Source organism: Plectropomus leopardus, chromosome 4 (genome assembly GCF_008729295.1).
Source record: "Plectropomus leopardus isolate mb chromosome 4, YSFRI_Pleo_2.0, whole genome shotgun sequence".
In the NCBI taxonomy this organism is placed as follows: Eukaryota; Metazoa; Chordata; class Actinopteri; order Perciformes; family Serranidae; genus Plectropomus; species Plectropomus leopardus.
In genome coordinates, this window is record NC_056466.1 from 11,117,620 (window position 1) to 11,137,360 (window position 19,741).

General features: G+C 39.0%; 1 protein-coding gene across 1 annotated transcript in view; it reads left to right on the forward strand.

Annotated features, from left to right (window-relative positions):
- The window catches only part of ctnna2 (catenin (cadherin-associated protein), alpha 2), a 393,163-nt gene that overhangs the window by 52,854 nt on the left and 320,568 nt on the right, over window positions 1-19,741 (forward strand). The window contains exons 3-5 of the mRNA XM_042485341.1: window positions 11,551-11,746; window positions 16,970-17,136; window positions 19,438-19,557. Coding sequence (XP_042341275.1) covers window positions 11,551-11,746; window positions 16,970-17,136; window positions 19,438-19,557 — 483 coding nt within the window. The remainder of the gene's footprint in view (window positions 1-11,550; window positions 11,747-16,969; window positions 17,137-19,437; window positions 19,558-19,741) is intronic.

Consider the following 19,741-nt stretch of genomic DNA (forward strand, 5'->3'; position numbering starts at 1 on the left):
CTCGTCAAATAATGACACTTGGTCAGTAGAGCCTGCCAGTGGTGAAGTGAATGTGAAACCAAAAGTGAATTGAGTTATTCTAATAACATGATAATTGTTAAAAAAATAATTTGTGTGCTTACATGTGTTGCATACTATACTACTGACATGTGTTGAGGCGTTGTTTTCCCCTCAGTAACAAACATACTCATTTTAAGCCAAATCATGTTCTTTCTTTTCTTTTTTTCCAAGACCGAACCATGTTGTTTTGTTGCCTAACCTAGGGGAGTAATTATAACCTGTATTCAATGTTTATTTTGAAAAGACATTTAATGAGGAGAACCCTTTTTTTTTTTTTTTTTTTTTTTAAAAGAAAATGCATGTAACAAGTTTAAATTGACATGCTGCCCTGGAGCACACAAAACTGAAGCAGGAGGGTGTACAGCACATCATATTTTGACATGACAGGCCACTGACCAAGCGTCAATATTTGATGAATTGGGAGTAAGAATGTGTTGGAAAAGGAGATGGATATATGCTTGAAAGTGTTGAATTTTATCACTGTTCTTTTAACATTATTGCACAGCAAGAGCAGGAGTGATACTGCAAGACAGCACGTGTAGCCAGGTTCATAAAACTGCACAGAATAAACATCCTGCACAAATGCAGAAATATGCGTGCACACTCTTCACAGATTTGAAAATCTGTGCATGCACATTGTTCAGTCTCGCAAATCTCACTCATTGTATGATTGTGTGCACGTGCGTGAACCTGAATTCCACTTCCACAGTTAGTTATAGATGAGTGTAACTGTTTGCATATGAATAACAATGTCTGCTTCATTGGTGTCTAAGTGAAAAGCCTGCCAACAGCGCTGGAGTGACCATCCTTACACAGGGCCATTATACACGGCTCTACTATTTTGGCATTTCAAGTGTTATAAATTAATTCATCTCACACACTGTATCTCATTCATCATCATCAGAGATGTACTCAACAATTATTTTGATTATAGCATTTAAATTGTAGCAGACTTTAGACACTAAAGGATAAACAGCCATTAAAATAAAGCCTGTAATGTGCATTACCTTACTGTGGTGAATTACTATGAATTCCAAAAGAATCTTCATTGTTTGGATTTCGTTTGGTCTCCCACATTATACTGTGTTGTTTACCTCTTTACACCCACATGCAAAGCTTGCTCCGGAAAACCTTGTTTTATTTATAAATACCAATTAATATGTTTGAAAAGGCAATAGCATGAGCATGATTTTCGTGCATACTTATTGTGTTTACATCCGCCCCTGGAGAACCATAGCATGTAATATAGCATGTTTAAGAAGCACCATTTACTAATAATGCTGTGTCGGACCCCATGTGGTTCAACACATAAAAACATAATGAGCCAAACTGTTCAGCGTGTTTCTTTTCACCCTCAAGAAGCGTTCACACAGACATTTTAATTCTCCCTTCATCAGGCAGCACACGCACCCGCAAGAGTCTCCCTCTTTAGCTGGCGAGGAATTAAATGTTTTATACTGTTGCATCATGTGGGAAGACATTTCCTTATTCTTCCCCTTTAAGTCGTTTTTTCCACCCCATCACGTATGTGCAGTCATATAAATCTGCTGATCTACATTTCAGTCTTCACGCTATCGTAAAGATTGTGCTTGCTGGCTGATATTTTTATATCCTTGGTGCAGGCCAATTGTATAATTGGCTTAAGTAATAGAGAAAAGTAAGTTCATTTATTCCCACGAGTCACTGCCTTGAGTCATATTAACACATACCATTTCACATGTGACCACATATGAAGCTACACTGTCATTAAGTCTATGATGCTCATTTCAAGCTACTATCATTTGCATTTGGCATTTCAATATTGCTGAGTGGTGATAATGAAACTCACATTAATGCTCAACCAAATATGAAAGAACTCTCATAAGTTCTGTGTAGTATAGCTCTTTACAGGTTGTACTATATATGGCCGTAGTCTACATATTAAAGCTTGTGGTGTGTGAGCAGTCGTGCCAAACTTAGGATATGACATAACTCGTGGCTGTATGGAAATAACCCCAGTGTGGTCTTGCATAAAATCCATGCAGTGCTGCTAATACACACAATAAATGTGCTTGCCCAGGGCCAATTACCAGCTGGCAGAAAAGGGCAAGGCTGCCTTTCCTAGACACTGAATTTATTTTGTTTCGTGTTAGGCCACATTTGGATGCACTAGGCAAACATTACTGTGGCCCACTTCATTTCTTTTTCGCAAACTACTTTTGTTTCTACCTCCTCCCCCGAGGGATCCGTTTGATTAGTCCATGTGCTTAGTTCTTTTTTTCTTTTCTTTTTGCAATGTTTTTACTTGCATTAGCTATTGAAGGATTCAGACTTTTTTCATATTAAAGTCATGACATGCACAACGTGGCTTTATGACACCATTTTTCATTTGGCTACAGAGTGCTACAGTATGCCCTGTGGCTATATGAGAGAACAGGCTGGATCCTTTATTAACCACATGTGCCCACGCAGGGAGAATACGTAAAGGACATATGTTGAAGGTCACTCAGATGATTTAGGTTATATGATAAATATGTAAAGTAATGTCAATTAAATCTTGCAACCTGTTTCCGGAAAGGGCAATCGCAAATCTACTGTAATAGAGATGTCTTTAAATGTCCTTTTTTTTTCTTAAATCCCTTTCAGCCACCCCCCCCCCCCCCTTTTTTTTAATTAGATGTTAGATGATTTACCTTATTTATTTTTCATTTTTTTAAACCAATCTGCAAAATGTTTTTATCTGTATGATACAATTTAGAAAACCTTAAAAAACTCACTCAAACCCTATGAAACTGAGCAAATTGGCTTGATATCTTTCAAAAAACATGGGAAGAAGGCAATGAGCAAGGAAAGAAGAAATGGCTTAAAAATGTACTGAAAATTTGTAAAAAAAAAAAAAAAAAAAAAAAGAAAGAAAATGAATAAAAGAAGAAAAAATATGACTTGAAAAAAGTGCATAAAATTATGAGAATTCTGTAACCTATTTTTAAAAATGTTTTTGTGTAATTCTAAAAATATTTTTCGCCTAGATATTATTCCCTAGCTTTCTAAAAATAATTAATAATAATTCTAAATCTACTATTTTTTTGCAATTTGTGGAACATTTCTTACCAAGTTGCGCATTGCCTTTTTCCCTTGCTTTCAATTTTTATTTTTAAAGAAGTCGCACCAATTTGGTCAGAGTTTACGCTTGTAATATTTGTGAAAGGTATCTGAAAGCAGCACAAGAAAAGTGGTGTCGCTCCAGGTCTCAAAGGGTTAAGCTGTATTCCTGGATATATGCCACTGCTATATAAAAACTTCAATATGCTAGTAACTTGCTGTGTCTACTTTACCCAGCCAGAATCTGAGACAAGCAAGGAATATAAACTGAACACTCTTAAATAAAAACTGCTCCAATCGATCAGACACCAATCGTTAAAAGCCCAGATTCCTTCTAAATAATTTTAAGGTTGATCAGAAGAGCCGATCACCTGCCTGTCCCGAGTACAGACACACTGACTCTCTATCCTCGCTCGCCACACACACACACACCGAACTGAACAAAATGATTTGATGGTGAGATTTTGTTTTCTGTAGTGATGTGTTTTCTTTGCTCTGTGATGTGCGTGTGTATGTTTGTGTATTTATTCAGGTTGATCTGTTCTTGTTTTCTCTTAATTCTTGTTGGATTTGATCAAAGAGTGTATGGAGAGTATTGAGGCAGAAACTGGGAATATTCATGTTTAAGATTATTTTTTTTTTTTATTTTATTTTATTTTTTTGAAAAAATTAATATAAAGGGGTAGGATTTTAAGTATTCACATCCTCCTACTGCTTTTCGGATTAGATACCTACGTTGTTTACGGAATATGTCCGATGGGCATTCTGGTGTTGTTTTTCTTATTTCTATTCTATTTTCTTCTCCTATTTTAATTGATGATGATGTAAACACTATTTTTGTGACGATGTTGACATTGAGCTTTGTTTTTTCCTGTATTATGCCCACACCACCATCTTGGCATCTTACTGTACAGCACCTGTTTCTCACCTGCATTTCTTCAGGATTTAAATTGGTTTTTTTTTTCACTGCGACTGGAGATGCAGGATTGAGTAGGGGAGACAGGGGGCAGTTGTAACATTTTATGTTTTTGATGTTACTCAAAAACCTTTTGAGTTATTTTGATACGTTTATTATGAAAATAAGATCTGTGTCCAACATGTTAACAGTCATCAGTGGGCTGAATAAGCAATGTTAGAGTCACAACACTGATAGAAACACTGGATGTCAAAAATGGGACCTGCCCCCATGTGCAGGAGCCATTACAACGGTATATGAGGTATAGGAAGTATTTTATAAAAAGTAATACAACATCTACAACTGTGTCCAAATATGTTGCTTAAGCTCTTCTTGTGTCAGTGGACGCATTTAATATCTTGTGGCATCCCGAAATATGCACTTCAGCACTGCTGCTGAAAAAAAAATCCTTGGCGAAACACTGCACGTAGTAAGATGTTACAAACTCATTCTTGACACATGGTTGTGTTTGTAGACTTGTGAGTATGTTTGTGTGTCTGTGTGTGTCTGCGTGTTGAGGGTATCGGCGTTATCTTTAAAAGCATACTCATTACTCGCAGTGTTGCAGGCTTACATCATGTTGCAGCATTCTTTCCCTGTTTTCTTGATAGGCTGAGTTTGAACTTGATGGCTGTCAGTGCAGAGCATGTTTCTAAAGTTAAACAGCCAGGCTATTTGTCATATGCTGTGTCTCTCTTTGAAAGTGACAGTGATTAAACTTGGATGCCTCAGCAACCCCAGTAAAAAGCTGTAGCGTCTAAGGACCTTCAAAATGTAATGTCATTCAGCCTGAAAACAAAAGCACTGTCTTTCCTGCTCGCAATGTTTGTCCCTCCCAGGGATGTTTGTTAAATTAGATTTCCACGCTTCATCTAATCAGTGTAAACTCTGTTGCCCATTTATGTGGGACCTTCAAAATTAGTTCTCTCTGTATGCTTCAGGAAGTACACAGCAGCCTGATCACTGCTTGTATTTCCTCTCAACTCATCTGACTTCAAAGAGTAATTTAAGCTGGAGTAACACCATACACCATGTGAGGGTTGACAAGATCATGTAAAGGCACATGAAAAATATAGTTCAATTCTAAAGTAGCAATTATAAACTGCTAGAAAGCTGTGTGATGTTATGTTCATTGTCAGCTGACAGCACCTTTCAGTTATAAAAAGCAAAATTATCAGAACCTTATTATTAATTGTTGAAGGAACCAGTCTCAAAAATCATGACGGCATATTATGTAAATGTTGGCGAACTGCACTGACAAAGAGGAACAGCAGTCAGTAGTTGAAACCATATACTGTGGAAGATAATTTGACATTTGCTTGATTATGTGCTGATGTGCTGCGGTAAGCCTCATTTTGGGTTGTTGTTTGGGATATTAGTTTTTACAGTGGCTAATTGTCCTGGTCTCACTCTTCGGTCGTCGAATCCTGACGTTTGGTCAGTGGCCCTATTGGCGATGCACAGAGACACCCTCAAGTGGTGGCATTAGGCACTCTGGGTGGCGGCATTTGCTGATGCTCTGGGAAACTGCTGTAATAAAAAAAGCGAGAACATCTGCATAGAGCAGGCAGGAGAAGAAGTGGATGGGTTATACTTACTTTGGACTTTGATCCAGGAGCATGCTGTTTGTTTCCCATATACTAAATGTAGTTTATTTGTAGTGTTGGAGGAGAGGCTTATTGGAAGCGCGGCTCTGCGCCATGGGAACTCTAAATCCAACTCTGTGTCACAGTAGTATAAATATTAAAATTAAATGATAGCTTCGGCTTCAGGGTCCTGGTATTGTGCATGCTGGCTCACTATCAGACAGTGCTTGTTGGGACACTTGAATAACAGAGCCATTGTTAATGTTATTAGTAACACCTGTGCTTTTCCTGCCATGAAAAGCCAAAATATCTGCCGTGTCAAGGGCTTGTATCAGTTTGAAACTGCTTTAAAAGTTAATTTATCATGAAGTGTTAATGTTATTTTCTCTTTCCACTATGGGTCCTTAAAGCCCATTCTGAGGATATGCAGCCTGGCATCTGTGTGCAGACACAGCAAGATATGTTCATAAAAATAGCACAGTTAAATCTGTATGAAGGTGGATAAATTGAATCAGCCTGAGTGCATGCTGTGATGTTATTGTGGGCATAATTAAATATACATCAAGCTTTTTTTAAAGGCACTGTTGCAGAACAAAACGTCAACAAGCTTCGACTTGACGAAGTCAGTCCCTTTGGAAAGCTACATGGCACATGCAGGGGCCTTATCTGGGTATTCCACAGGCCCAGTCCTGTGTTAATAAATAAATGAGCATTTGAAGTGCAGATGAATCATGCAAACCCGTTACTCAGTATGTTCTCATCCTCTGTTCCATGGAAGAGTTGCAGAAGGCATGGTGCAGGCAGAAAAATTTAAGGTCTCATTAACTCTGAGGTTCAGGCAAGATGAAAGAGAAATCCTTACACTTGACCACTAATCTCTCAGCTAACATATCTGAGGGAGACAGAGGCTGCAACAGAAGGCACCAGAAGTTTGCAGTTATGTTTGCCCACAATTTCTTTTCTTCGACATTGTTTAATGTAATGACTCTATCTGCCTCAAAAGTAAGAGAATCCCTGGTGCTGTAGAGAACTAAATTAACCTCTTAACTCTCTCAAAGGACATATATTTAAGCTCTTTTTATTTCAAAAATCATCTCATTTTATAATTCGGAACCAGTCACGTGTTGAGAAATTAGGGTAAACATCTATTGAGCCAGTATAATGGACTCAGAACCCTAAACATCTAGCATCTAAATAACAGCGATGTGGTGCAATGACTTATCTTTCATCCCTATTCCTACAGACATATTTACAGTGCTGCCTGTAATCCAGAGTGTCTGTTGCCAGCTGTTGGCAGTGAATCTACTGTGTAATGGTATGGGCAGCCAACTAATGGATGTCATTAAATCCAATTATTGCTCTGCTTGATTAAAAAAACAGCTAAAGGATATCATGCCATTTTAAAGGACCAGGTGCACTGCAAACAATATTTCCATGTGATGTTACTGCCACCATGCACAATGCCAAACAAATTCAATTATGTTTTCATTTACACTGCAATGAAGTCAGATGCCTTCCATGGCCTCCCCAGTTTCCACTTCTGAGCAGTGAACCTTAATGGGATTTTATGAAGCGCAACATGATCATTGATGAAAACATATCAAACACTTAACCACACGTGGATTAAAACTTGTATCCAATTGTTCTGTGGCACATTTAAGTTGTTCTGCAAACATACAATCTGATCCTTGCGAGATAGTTCTGTGTAAAACTGAGCTTAATGTTCAGTGCCTTTTATTCTCTTCGACTGACGACCTGGTACTTGTGGAATACAATGCTATTTCTTTCTAGCAAGAGTTAGGCAAGTATTCTGTTTAATGACGTTAATGCACCACAGTGAGCTGAAGAAGGCAATGAAGGGAGCTTACTCGTTGTTGAAGGCAATTTCTTGTGTTAGTGCCCCACAAACTCCAGACAGTGTGTGTGTCCAAAACCAACATTTCATTGTTGTTAAACTCACACCCTGCCTTTGCCTCCTCCTTCATTGATCGGCTTCACCAGATAGCCTTCTTTCCTTTTCAATGACTGTACCTGATCTAAAGTTATCATAGTTTTGGATTTTAATTAATTTTTTGTTTCATTTTTAATTTTTATTTTAATTCAGTTTAGTTAAAGTTTGTTTTGAGATTGGGCTTCTCATTTAAGTTTAGTTTTTATTCTTTAAAAATGTTTAGTTCTGTGTGGCACCTGAAAGCTCACCTGGTAGAGCAGGCACCCAGTGTACAATAGCTGTGTCCTTACCACAGTGGTTGCAGTTTCCACTCCGGCCCCGGCCGTTTGCTGCATGTCATCCTCTCTATCTGCTCATTTTACTCTAGTGCTGTCCTGTCAAATAAGGTACAAATCATTTTTTTAAATGTTTGTTTTAGTATAGTTTTGTGTCGTCATCATTATTATTATTATTATTATTTATTTTTTTTAATTATGATACAGGGAGTATTTGTTAGGGGCAAAATTTGAAGGTCCAATGCTTAGGATTTACATCTAGGATGTATTAGGATTTACATTAGGATCTGCATCTATTGGCAGAAATGGTATATAATATTCTTAACAATGTTTTTTATTAGTCTCTAATCACCTGAAAATAAGAATTGCTTTGTTTTCCTTACTTTATGAAACTAGCGCACTGACAAAGATATGTGGCTTAACTGTGAACCAGCTGCTTATATCTGGTGTCCTGATTTATGTTTTAAAACAACACTTGACAGCCCATCAGAAATTAGTATTTCCTGTCCTCATTACCAGGTGCATCACTTTTCTCAGACTCTGCAACATGATAGAAAAGACTGTTTTAGGCTTTAGCACGAAGTCATGTTAATCAAAATAACAGTAAAGAATATAGGCTACTGTAATGTAAAAAATAATAGACCTGCAAAGACAGCAGGCACATTTCTACGTCACTGGCTTCTACAGTCTTGAATCCACCTGGACACATTAGTGTGCTGTCGATATACCTGCTGAACAACAATCACAAAAATTCATGAGGTAGAACTTGAAAGAATACGGAGTCTGTGTGTGTCTGTCAGTGGTGGCAGATCTACGCTTTCATGTGGGCAGCCAGCATATGAGCGCTTGTGTGTCTGTGTGTGAGATGGAGGGAGTTTGTGTGTGCTTTCATGTGTAAATATAATGATGAGTTATTGATTGCACAAACTTAGATTGAAATAAACACACCGCCGCACTTCATAATGAGCACTCGTTCAGCCATGTGAGGTGATGTTGAGCGGATGAGCTGACGGTAAACATATGTATCAAAGTTAGTCACCAGGGCGGCTTTGAATACAGATGCTTAAAATAATAATAATGTCATTAAATTATGAATTACTTTTTCGCCAAAAAAAAGGCTTTAAAATGACTGGAAAGGTTAACTCAGTCTCATATCAACTCGACTATTTCTGGATCCATCCCGAGCAAGGGCATACATCATTAAAGTTTTTATTCCAGTCTAGAAGCCCCTAAGTAATGCAGCCTAGACAGGACATAACTTTGCTCTTAGCAGCTTTTCGAGTGGAAGCCTCTGATATATTCCACAAACTAATCATATCACCCCATTGTGCAGGTTCGTCTGCTGTCAGACTGATACTCCTACAGCAAAATCTGACTGGAGTGTGTAATGAGCAATTCTGTCCATGTGCTTCCTCACTGGCCTCAGACAGACATGTGCCATTGTGTTCAGCAACGATGTCAACAGTATACAAGCGGTGAAAAAAATCCCACCCTTTAATGAATTATTGACAGACAGCAACGATTGCTGCTCTTCTGTTGCCTGTCCTGTAGCCTGAGTGAGTTTAGTGTATTGCTTGTTTCATAGCTTCCTGTTAATTACATTTAAAGTACCCTTTCAGATGAGGCCATCATTTTGGTTTGATGATTATGACACTTTCATCATAGCTCAGTTTAATTGATATGGTTCGTTTGAAAGCTTTTCTCTCACATTATTTTTGTTGAAGAAGCCAAAACTAAACACACTTAATCGGTGCGTGTCCTGATTAACTTCAAGTGCTGGAGAGATATTTCTCAACCCTGAGGCTTGCATGTTCTTGAGACTGCCATAGGTTTGCTGATTAGCTAAAAGCTTTTAGCTTGTAGGGAAGATGCCTGTTCCTTGTGATTTTTATGCCTCTGCACTGATGGTAGCTGTGGCTGGAGGGGTTATGTTTTCAGGATGTCTGTCCAATTCTGTTGAACTTGATATCTCAAGAACCCCATGAGGGAATTACTTCAAATTTGGCACACACATTCACTTGGACTCAAGGATAAACTGATTGAGACTTTAGTGGTCAAAGGTCAAGGTCAGTTAGACCTTGTATCTGTCTCATACTTGTGAAAGCAATATCTTAAGGACACGTGGAGAATGTCTTCAAATTTGGCACAAATGTTCACCTGGGCTCAATGATGAACTGAGTTTGGTGGTCAAGAGCCACTGTGACATGACGTCTGTCTCATTCTCTTGAAAGTAATATTGCAAGAACACCTTCAGGGAATACCCTCAAATTTGCCACAAATGTCTACTTTGACTAAAACATATACTTATTAGAATTTGGTCAAAGGTAACTGTGGCAAGTTTTTTTTGCCCTTACTCAAAAATGATTATGCTAATTATGACAGAATTTCACACAGATGTTTAATTGTATATTATGATGAAGTGATGACATTTTATATCCAAAAGGTCAGCTTTGCAAAAAACACTTCGTCTGGCCATAACTCAGGAAGAGAAGAGGAGACATTTGGTCAGATACTGATTTAGTGACACTAATCTTTGGAGCCCACCCTGAAACTGTGCTGATTGTACAAATCTTCTGTGCTGCCGGGGAAAGATGTGTGTGACGTATCCATGTTGTCACAGGTGTGGATGTTAACTGTAAGTGCAAGTTGGCTGGTGCACAGAGAAAGCATACATCCCCCAGGCCATATTTCCAGTTTTTTCTTGTGAGACTCATGGCATCGATAACATGAAACAACACCTTGTTTTTGTATGTCTCAGTAGAGTATGTCATCTTCTTTACTGACTGTCTACTGTGGTGAGAAATCAGTAGTTCAATACAAAGAGGTTTCTTGACTGTACAAGAAGCTTTCTTAATGGAAAGTATCTTATTACATTTCTTATGCACAACATACTATTGCAAAAGGCTGACTGTACCAATACAGTTAGATCAAGGGCTCATTTTGTAGGATTCAGTAACACATCATCCTATTGATTCTGTGCAGTGTAGCCTATCCAAAAGGGCTGAGATCAAAGGAATTGTTGCCTGAGGCTCATTTCAGTTACATTTTTTTTTTACAGTGAGAAGGACAGCTCAATGGGCCGACTGTATTTTACAGCACTCCTTTTTAAACTGAGGGATAAGTATTTTTTTAGTGAGACCTGTCTGAGATGAGGCTTTGCACCTGATTTATGCTATGTGAAATTAAGCATGTGCTTGTAGCTATAATAGCATTTCTAACATTTTATTTTTTAACTAGTTTAATATATTATATGATTTATATGATTTTCTAGTAATCCTTTTGTTCATTTACTCTCAGCTGTTGACATTATAAACCATACAGCAGGTAATAAACTTGGAGCAATTTTTAATCTTTTAGACAACATTATTCTGCACTGAAAAGAACTGAAAATAAGTAAATAATTCAATATGTACCAACATTTGTGTCATTTCTTCAGTTGAAGTGTTATTCCTATCAAAGTTCTATTTGCTCTGAATATTAGTGACTGATCTTCACAATGGCAATGTGCCATAACCTCCAAAACAAGGACAACGGTGTTGCGATTAGAAATGCACAAAAGCTGCAGTTTGTCACACTTGTCCATATGTTTTATATACTGTTAATGTTAGTCAACCAAACGTAATGACCTATTGTCTTTTCCAGGTGACTACCCTGGTGAACACCAGTAACAAAGGGCCATCCAGTAAGAAGAAGGGCCGCTCCAAGAAGGCCCATGTCCTGGCAGTGTCTGTCGAGCAGGCTACCCAGAACTTTCTGGAAAAGGGTGAGCAGATCGCCAAAGACAGCCAGGACCTCAAGGAGGAGCTCATTGCCGCTGTGGAAGATGTCCGTAAGCAAGGTGAGCTCGGTGAATGTTAATTTGCAGATACTATTGTATCATAGCCTTGCTTTGATGCTGGTCAAATAACTGTCAGTGCGCAGTTTACCTGCTTTTCCTTTGGGCATTTACAGAAGTAATTCCTTCCAACTCTCAGCAATATTATATTATTGCTTTTTCCTTCATAGAACAATATTTGACTCACATACTCTATCTGTAGTACTGTGGTGGTGTGTGACTGTGGGTTGTTTCTAAACTTTCCAGAGGATCATCCATCATCAGTCCAGGGCTGCCCACTTGTAGTCAGTCCCCTTGGACTGGAGTCCCCTTGGTACTTATGTAGCCATGTCCAAAGGCCTTGTCTTCTGTCTGACAATTTTTTTCTAAATAACTTTTGAAAGTACACACTTTTAAAGTGTGGCTCCATTATTCATTGTTTGAATTTGTTTGGACATTGTTGTATCATGCTATAGCTTTCCAGTAATGTTTCTAATGCTGTCAAATTAGTAAATTCAAATTGTGGTATGTTTAAGCTTCAAAATGCTCTTCTTCCTAGGCCCTCTAAAAACCTTTCCACATGCAACATGACGTACGTAGGTCTCTAAACAGTGTCGATGCTACATAAAGACTAAACTGACATACTGCTATTGATGCCACGTTAGTTCAGCTCTAAAAGTAATACAACAGCACACACAGAGGAAGCCTTACGTCAGTTTTTGCTTAGAATGCCATTACACCAATACGTCTTCACATAGCAAATAGTTTTTTGCTGCTATATTAATGTTCTGTGTGTCATATGCACCTTCAACATTGTAAGATTGCACATTTGGCCTTGTCAGAGGTCTAGTTTACAGGTCTAGAAGGTCTAGGTTTCTAGTTATTTTTAGCTTGTAATTGTCAGTGCAATCCGAAGACTCTTTTATTGCAGGACGAAAGTCATATAATCAGAAAATTACTGTGAGATACAATGTCCATAAGGTAGACACAGAAACATCAACACTTTTATATAACTCAGTGAAACAGCCTAAAAATACAAACAACTTCTGCAAAGGTTGTAATCACATTGATGAGTCAGAGCTTAAGCATCGCATCACAATAATAAGGCTGTTTGTACTGTGCTTCTCCTCACTGCCCACTTAATATGTGTACAGTGCAGATATGATATATAAACAAGAAACAAAGTCCCATGCTAAAATCATGATATAAACTGAAGCTTCAGCCATAACAACAAAGTATGGAACATTGAAGTAATATGACTTAAAGTATGAACAGGAGTTAGTTGTGGTCATGGCACTGTTAATAAATACCTCATGTTGAGGTATGCAGTAGCTGCAGCCTCAGAATAGCTTCCTAACTACTGCATTTTCAACATGGAATTATGCAGATTCTACAGATATTGTTGAGTGGATCTCAACTCAGCATCATTTCCAGCTGAAATGATTAGCACTGCTGGCACCGTTTCCTGTGAAAGGGCTGTCGTGCCAACATCTTTTTCAAGCTTTGAAGGCTATACACAGGGAGGGTAATGGCTGTAAGTGTAGCGTTTGGAGAATGTATTAAGTCAGCTGTCAAAAATTGTGTGCTTTAGACAGATGTGGAGTTAAGAGTGGCAAGGCAAATCCATTAGATATAACAGATTAGTAGCCATTAGTTTGGGGCTTCACTTGGTGCACGCAGCTTCATGAATGTAATGAGCCTAATTCTGGGGTTGTTTACCCTAAAGTCATGCATCGTTAAAGCTTCGACTGTCTGTGATGGTGGGGAGCCTCGCTGAATTTTTACAGAAGCCCATTCTCATTAGCGACAATTTGGAAATCTCACTAACAATGAAACTTCTGCATGGACATAAATCTTCACTTCAGCAAATCATGCTCAATCTTTTGGGGAGCTCTTGCTCTGACGGGGGATTGTCACAGTTTCCAAAGTTTTTTTTCCTGTGCTGAGAGCAAGTCAGTGAGCCTTTATGTGTATCAGATGTTTGTCCCCAGAATGGAATTGGATTCCCCGTTCAATAACTACATCAGCAAAAAGAGCAAATGGAGCTTGCGGACAGTATGTTGTGTTGAGCCGTATTCCTCATCCTGCACTGTCAGCTCCACTTGGCCGTTGCCGCTGTTGAACACTGACTTGAATGCGTCGGCACTCAGCTCTTTTGAGGCGTGAAATAGACTGTTGCCATACAGGTCATCACCACAGCTGACATCAAAAAGGACAAGATCAATCTTCCCACCTGTTTGGCATGCGATCCAAAACCAAAGGATGCTGAGTTAAAAAAGTTTATGGAGGACATTCTGTATCTAGAAGGCATGTTTTGACTTATGTAGCACATTTTAATTCTGTCTTATTTGTGCTCATGAATAATTACACTGCCCTTTCTGATTCTTTTGATGGTGAGGCTGTGCCCTTTGAAAAAGGTAATGAATCACACTCAGCACCTACCTTTCCCAGGAAAAAACTTTGGCTGACCAACACTAGAATGGGAGATAAAAGTTAATGCTGCACATCTCTTAACCTTTTACTGCCATTATGAAAAGATGGGCATGCTCAAAAGCTCTTCAGCATAGAATTGGGCTGCTGATGGGACACTCTTCATTCTCTCTTCACACACTTTTTTTTTCAAGGTTGGATATAATTACATGTCAGAGAAAACTCTTTTATGATAATAACACTGGAAATATGAGGTCAGAAATAGGCTGTTGACTGTGTTCAGCAGACTTTAAATGAATATCTCATTTTTACAAGCGGCAGTTAGAGGTGTCCCCAAATGGCATCATCGGCCTCCTTAAGGTCATTGTGAATTGTAAAATACTGTTGAATTTGTCACTGCCTCATCTGACCTGAGTCATCATGACTTCATCATCCCCCAAACCCCTTTATCTTGTCATGATTAAATTATAGATGCTGATTTCAGACCACAGAGGGGTTTGTTAATCAGGCTCTTTGTACTGTCACTCTTTACTACCTCATCGCTGGACCAGACAGACTTGTGACACTACCAGCAACAGTCTGTGTTTGACTTTTTGCCATGTGTTTGTATGTCAGGTGCATTTTCTGTGCTTAGTTTTTTTTTGTCCGTTTACAGCCATTTATACTGTGTTCATAACCCCACCATAGGACATCTGGCTTTATTTCCTCAGCATTTTAAAGATGAGATGGCATGAGATGATACTTTATTGTCTGTTTCATGAAAAATTGTCTTGAATCCTCAAGCTATGAACAATCACCAGAATGACATAAAAACAAATAAAACTCATTTACAAAAAAACAAACATTTGTAAGGTCGCCCTCCAGCGGTCATGAAAAAGACTATACAAAAAGTGACCATTTATCCCTCTGATGAACACTGTTGTAACAAACACATCCACATAATATACATTGTATATTCAGAAAAAAACCTGATCCAATCACAATATGTGTGTGGGGAAGAATTCCAATCTGTGTTGTGTTGCTGATTGTAAGTCCTTGCCTCTATCACCTCTGCTCTGGTGATAGATAAATTATGTTTTCAAGTGGTCTGTCCCATTCTAATAAACACAATATCTAAGAAACACCTTCAAGGAATTTCTTAAAATTTTGCACAAACGCCCACTAGTACTCAACAATAAAGTGACGAGATTTTGGTGGTCATACATCAAACATCAATGTTTCTGTGACCTCGTTAGTCTCATTCTCATGAACACAATGTCTTGAGAGCACCTTGAGGAAAAGTCTTAAAAATTGGCACTAACGTCGACTTGTATTCAATGATGAACTGAACACACTGATGGCACCGATCAAGGCCACTGTGACATCATCTGTCTTATTCTTGGGAACACGACTCTCAAGAGCACCCAGAGGGAATTTCTTCAAGTTTGGCTCAAACGTCCACCTTGGGATAAGGATGAACTGATTAGATTGTTGTGGTTAAAGGTCAAGGTCACTGGGACCTCACGCAACATGTTTTTGGCTGTAACTCAAGAATTCATTAGCAAATCATGACAACATTTCACACATAGGATAAAAAAAATAAAATTATTAAGTGATGGCATTTTATATCCACAAGCTCAAAGGTCAGCCTTACTGTGACATCATCATTCCCTGCAAAAGAGAACTTTCTGGCCTTCGCTCAACACCATAACCCAGGGGCAGAGGGTGAGACATTAGATCTGATACTAAATTGGTGACACTAATCTTGTGTGTCCACCATTAACCTCTGCTGATTGTATAGATCTTTTGTTCTACTGGGTTGAAGAACTGTGTAAAGCATCCATGTTTTCGCAGACGTGTATGTAAACTGTAAGTGAAACTTGAGTCGTTCGCAGAGGCATGCAACTACGAAGCTGTAGTTGTACTTTCTGTACAGTTTTTTGGGCTGTTTTAGGGCTGTTTATACTGAACAGATAACATCACCACAGGACAAACATTTGCTCAATATGTTTAATTTATGCTGAGCGAGCTGGCACTGGCACACCCCGATGAAAGCAAGATAGCCTAAGATTTTTGGTGAGTAAAGCATGGTGAACTAGAGAGTTGTTGCTTTAATTTTGAGAACTGGTACAGCCAGTGTTGACCCGCTGCCACTTTGCTACTGACCCAGCAGGAAGCCTTTAGCATCATTAATTGGAAAATCGCCTATGTTCTCAACAATACTGGCAAACAAACTTCAAAATTATATTTCAGTGTTGGAAAAACACCAAAAAACCATTAACTACATATGCAGTTTGTCTTCATGGTTAGAGCTGTGAGGGTTGGGTTTTGCTTGTGGACATGGATGAACTGATACTTTCTGCAATGTTACTTGATCTAAGATGAAATGGGTGAAGGGAGGTCATGACTAAACCACTTTGCAGCACATTATGTAGAAGAACAGCTCACCAGTTATAACGATTTAAGGCTTCTAGGTTACAAGCTCATTGATTTCCGTGCTTGTGTGGGTTTGAGAAAACTTGGGCTTCTTTGAAGTGAAATTCGGATCTGTTTCTTGACAAACAACACAGTTTTATGAGCTCTAAATCAGATGAAGGAAGTTAGTAGTGGGTCTAAATGGGTTATATACAATGCAGACACAGATTCAAGGAACAATCAGTCATATTAATGTATTTATACTATAGTAGCTTACTTTTTCTTCAACTGGTGTTTATATACACATTAAAAAATGGGTTTATGGTATGCACACACACAGATGATGACATATTGCCCACTTTAAGATAAAATATAATGATGTAATTCTCTTCCACTCACAGTTTTCTCCCTTCGCTCTTGCAGGGGAGACGATGCGCATTGCCTCCTCAGAATTTGCAGATGACCCGTGTTCCTCTGTGAAACGTGGCACCATGGTGAGGGCTGCCCGCGCCCTGCTCTCTGCTGTCACCCGCCTGCTCATCCTTGCTGACATGGCTGATGTCATGAGGCTGCTGGCACATCTTAAAATTGTAAGTGCGGTCATCACCCTGTGTTAACCCTCTGACAACCCTGACAATCTTTTTTAGGGGGGGCAGGGGATCTTTACAGGGAGATAGCAGGTCAACAGTAGATGCCACATAGACATGGTACACATCATCTGAACAAGGGAACATGAAGATTAATTTGAGATGCAGCTCAGCGCTGTGTGTCACGTTTTGCCAGTCAGAAATCTGCAATAAATATTATGTTTTGTTTGGATCAAACTTTAAAATTAGGTGTGTATAAGGTCTTAGAACATTACGATGAGGGTGTATGATGACCATTCCCCTGCTCATTTATGTCTCTGAAGTTGTTGCAGAAATGTTGGGGCTGATACCAAGTGAAACACAGCTTCAGTGCTAAATTTAAGCAGTTTTTTTTGCTTAAGAATTAATAAAGAATGGTCAAAAACCCCTCGAAAATACCGTATTTATACACCAAGACCTTGAGGAACACCATTAATTCCCAGCTGTGATTTGGTGTCAAATCACTGTAGATTTCTGTAAGAATTGCATTTTTCAGCGATTGGATGGCAAGCACTTCTGTTCTTGAAACTTGTAAGAAACCCCCTTATTGTCAATATACCTATGGAAGCTATATGTCATCTGAATGCGCAGGGCCTCTAGTTCGTGGCTGTAAAGTTTCATGAGGCTGTGATTATCCTAGAGGTCACAACAGGTCATTTTGTACGTGATGTCTGTGTAAAAAATGGCCTCACTACAGTTAAATAGCTGCTATTTTCAGTAACATCATCAATAAAACTGGACTCATTAAATTCACAAGAGTCTGAGCTTTCCAGTCATATCCAATTTATGCAATTCCAATACTGTTTAGGGAGCACAATATGCAGAAATATTCAAATAGAATAGGCAAAAATACCACATCTGTGCTGCATGCCAAAAGCTGCATGGGTTTTGCTCCTAACTGTATTGGATTAACGTAAAGTGGAGATGTCTATAAAGGGGAGACTCGCGAGTACCCATATAACCCATTTTCATTTGAATATCTAGCCTATATTTGGAGTGGCATTTAGCTTATCTCGTGACAAACTAGCATGATGTGCGAATCGCTTTAGTAGGTCTTCTACTTTCATATGGTACCAGTATACTCAATCTAGCTTTAAAACTTCCCCCCACGTTAACCTCTGGATGCAGGTACAGTGACGTCAGCCCAGATAATCCCGCAGGTGTCTTAAGAAAATATGATGTCCCTCTGCCAGAGATAAAAGTGTACTTCTTAAGCAGTAGTTCAGCACTGTGTTAGGTGATTTATATGACCCTGTGACCTCATCGAGTTATGAAGCCATGGTGTGGTGCATATTGCTTATGTGCATTAGAGTTAATGCAGGTCAAGGTAAGAAGTCAGAAGCTTATATCAGTATATCAAAAAAGCTGTAAAAAGACAGAGTTGCCAAATCTTTTTGCAAGTGATAGCATCAAGTGCATTGATAAAGCCGATGTGAGATCAGATGTTAAAGAAAGAACGTCCTGGTGTACTATAGTCCACTGAAGCAATGTATGCTTTTATCACAACCTCTGCACATATTAGCATATAGACGAGGCGTGGAGGAGTGTCCTGGGAGCACACGTCTGATTGTACTGTATTAATATCATACCATAGAGCCCTGGTGTGATTAACTCCACGTAGCCATCCCACTCGCTGACTGTAGAGTGATTTCTAGAACGAAGGTTTCTCAGTCCTTTATTGTGAAAATGGCTCAGGCCTTTCAAAGAGAAGTTAATACAGGGTGCTAGAAATAATGATATGCAATTGGAATAATCTGAAACCAACTCAGGCCTCCATGCGCCTTCATTCACTCACTTTGTCCGTCTCTCACAAACACACACACACACTAACGCACACACACTCACACACACACACTCTGAGTGCTTTTTTTCCAAGCTTCATTCTTGAGGCCCACAGAGGGGCTTAACTCTAGCCAGTATAAGCCCTGCCATCAAAGGCCACTTAAAAGTTATCTCTCTCTCTTCTCTCTTTTCCATTACATCTTGTGCGTCACTTTCATTAAGGATAGAAAGGAGTTGAGAATCAGAATGTACCAGCAAAAAAGGATGGAGATTGCTGAAGTGAGACCCATTAAATTGCACAACTAAATGGTTATTGTCTTTTTAAACCCAGTTGCAATTACACAGTGTTCTATTAGTGTTTAAATGTGTGTCGTGTCATTTATAGTTTAAGGTTTATTACTGAATTAAACTATATAGATCAATGTAGTTATCAGCCGCATACACAGAATTTTTGGAAGATAAAGTATTATTTATGTATTACAGGTGGAGGAGGCCCTGGAGGGAGTAAAGAATGCCACCAATGAGCAGGACCTTGCCAACCGCTTCAAGGAGTTTGGGAAGGAGATGGTGAAGCTTAACTATGTGGCAGCCCGCAGACAGCAGGTAACTGGAAGCCCCCTGTCTCCTGCTTTGTCTTTCTCAGACAAAGTAAACCACTTCTGACTCGTATCACATTCAGATACAGAGAGTTCCCGCAGGAGAACGCTCCTACAAGTGTCGGTGCTCCGGCTCTCTCAGACTTGATTATTCCTAAACGTCATTTTTAAAGTGCGGAGCAAAATACTGC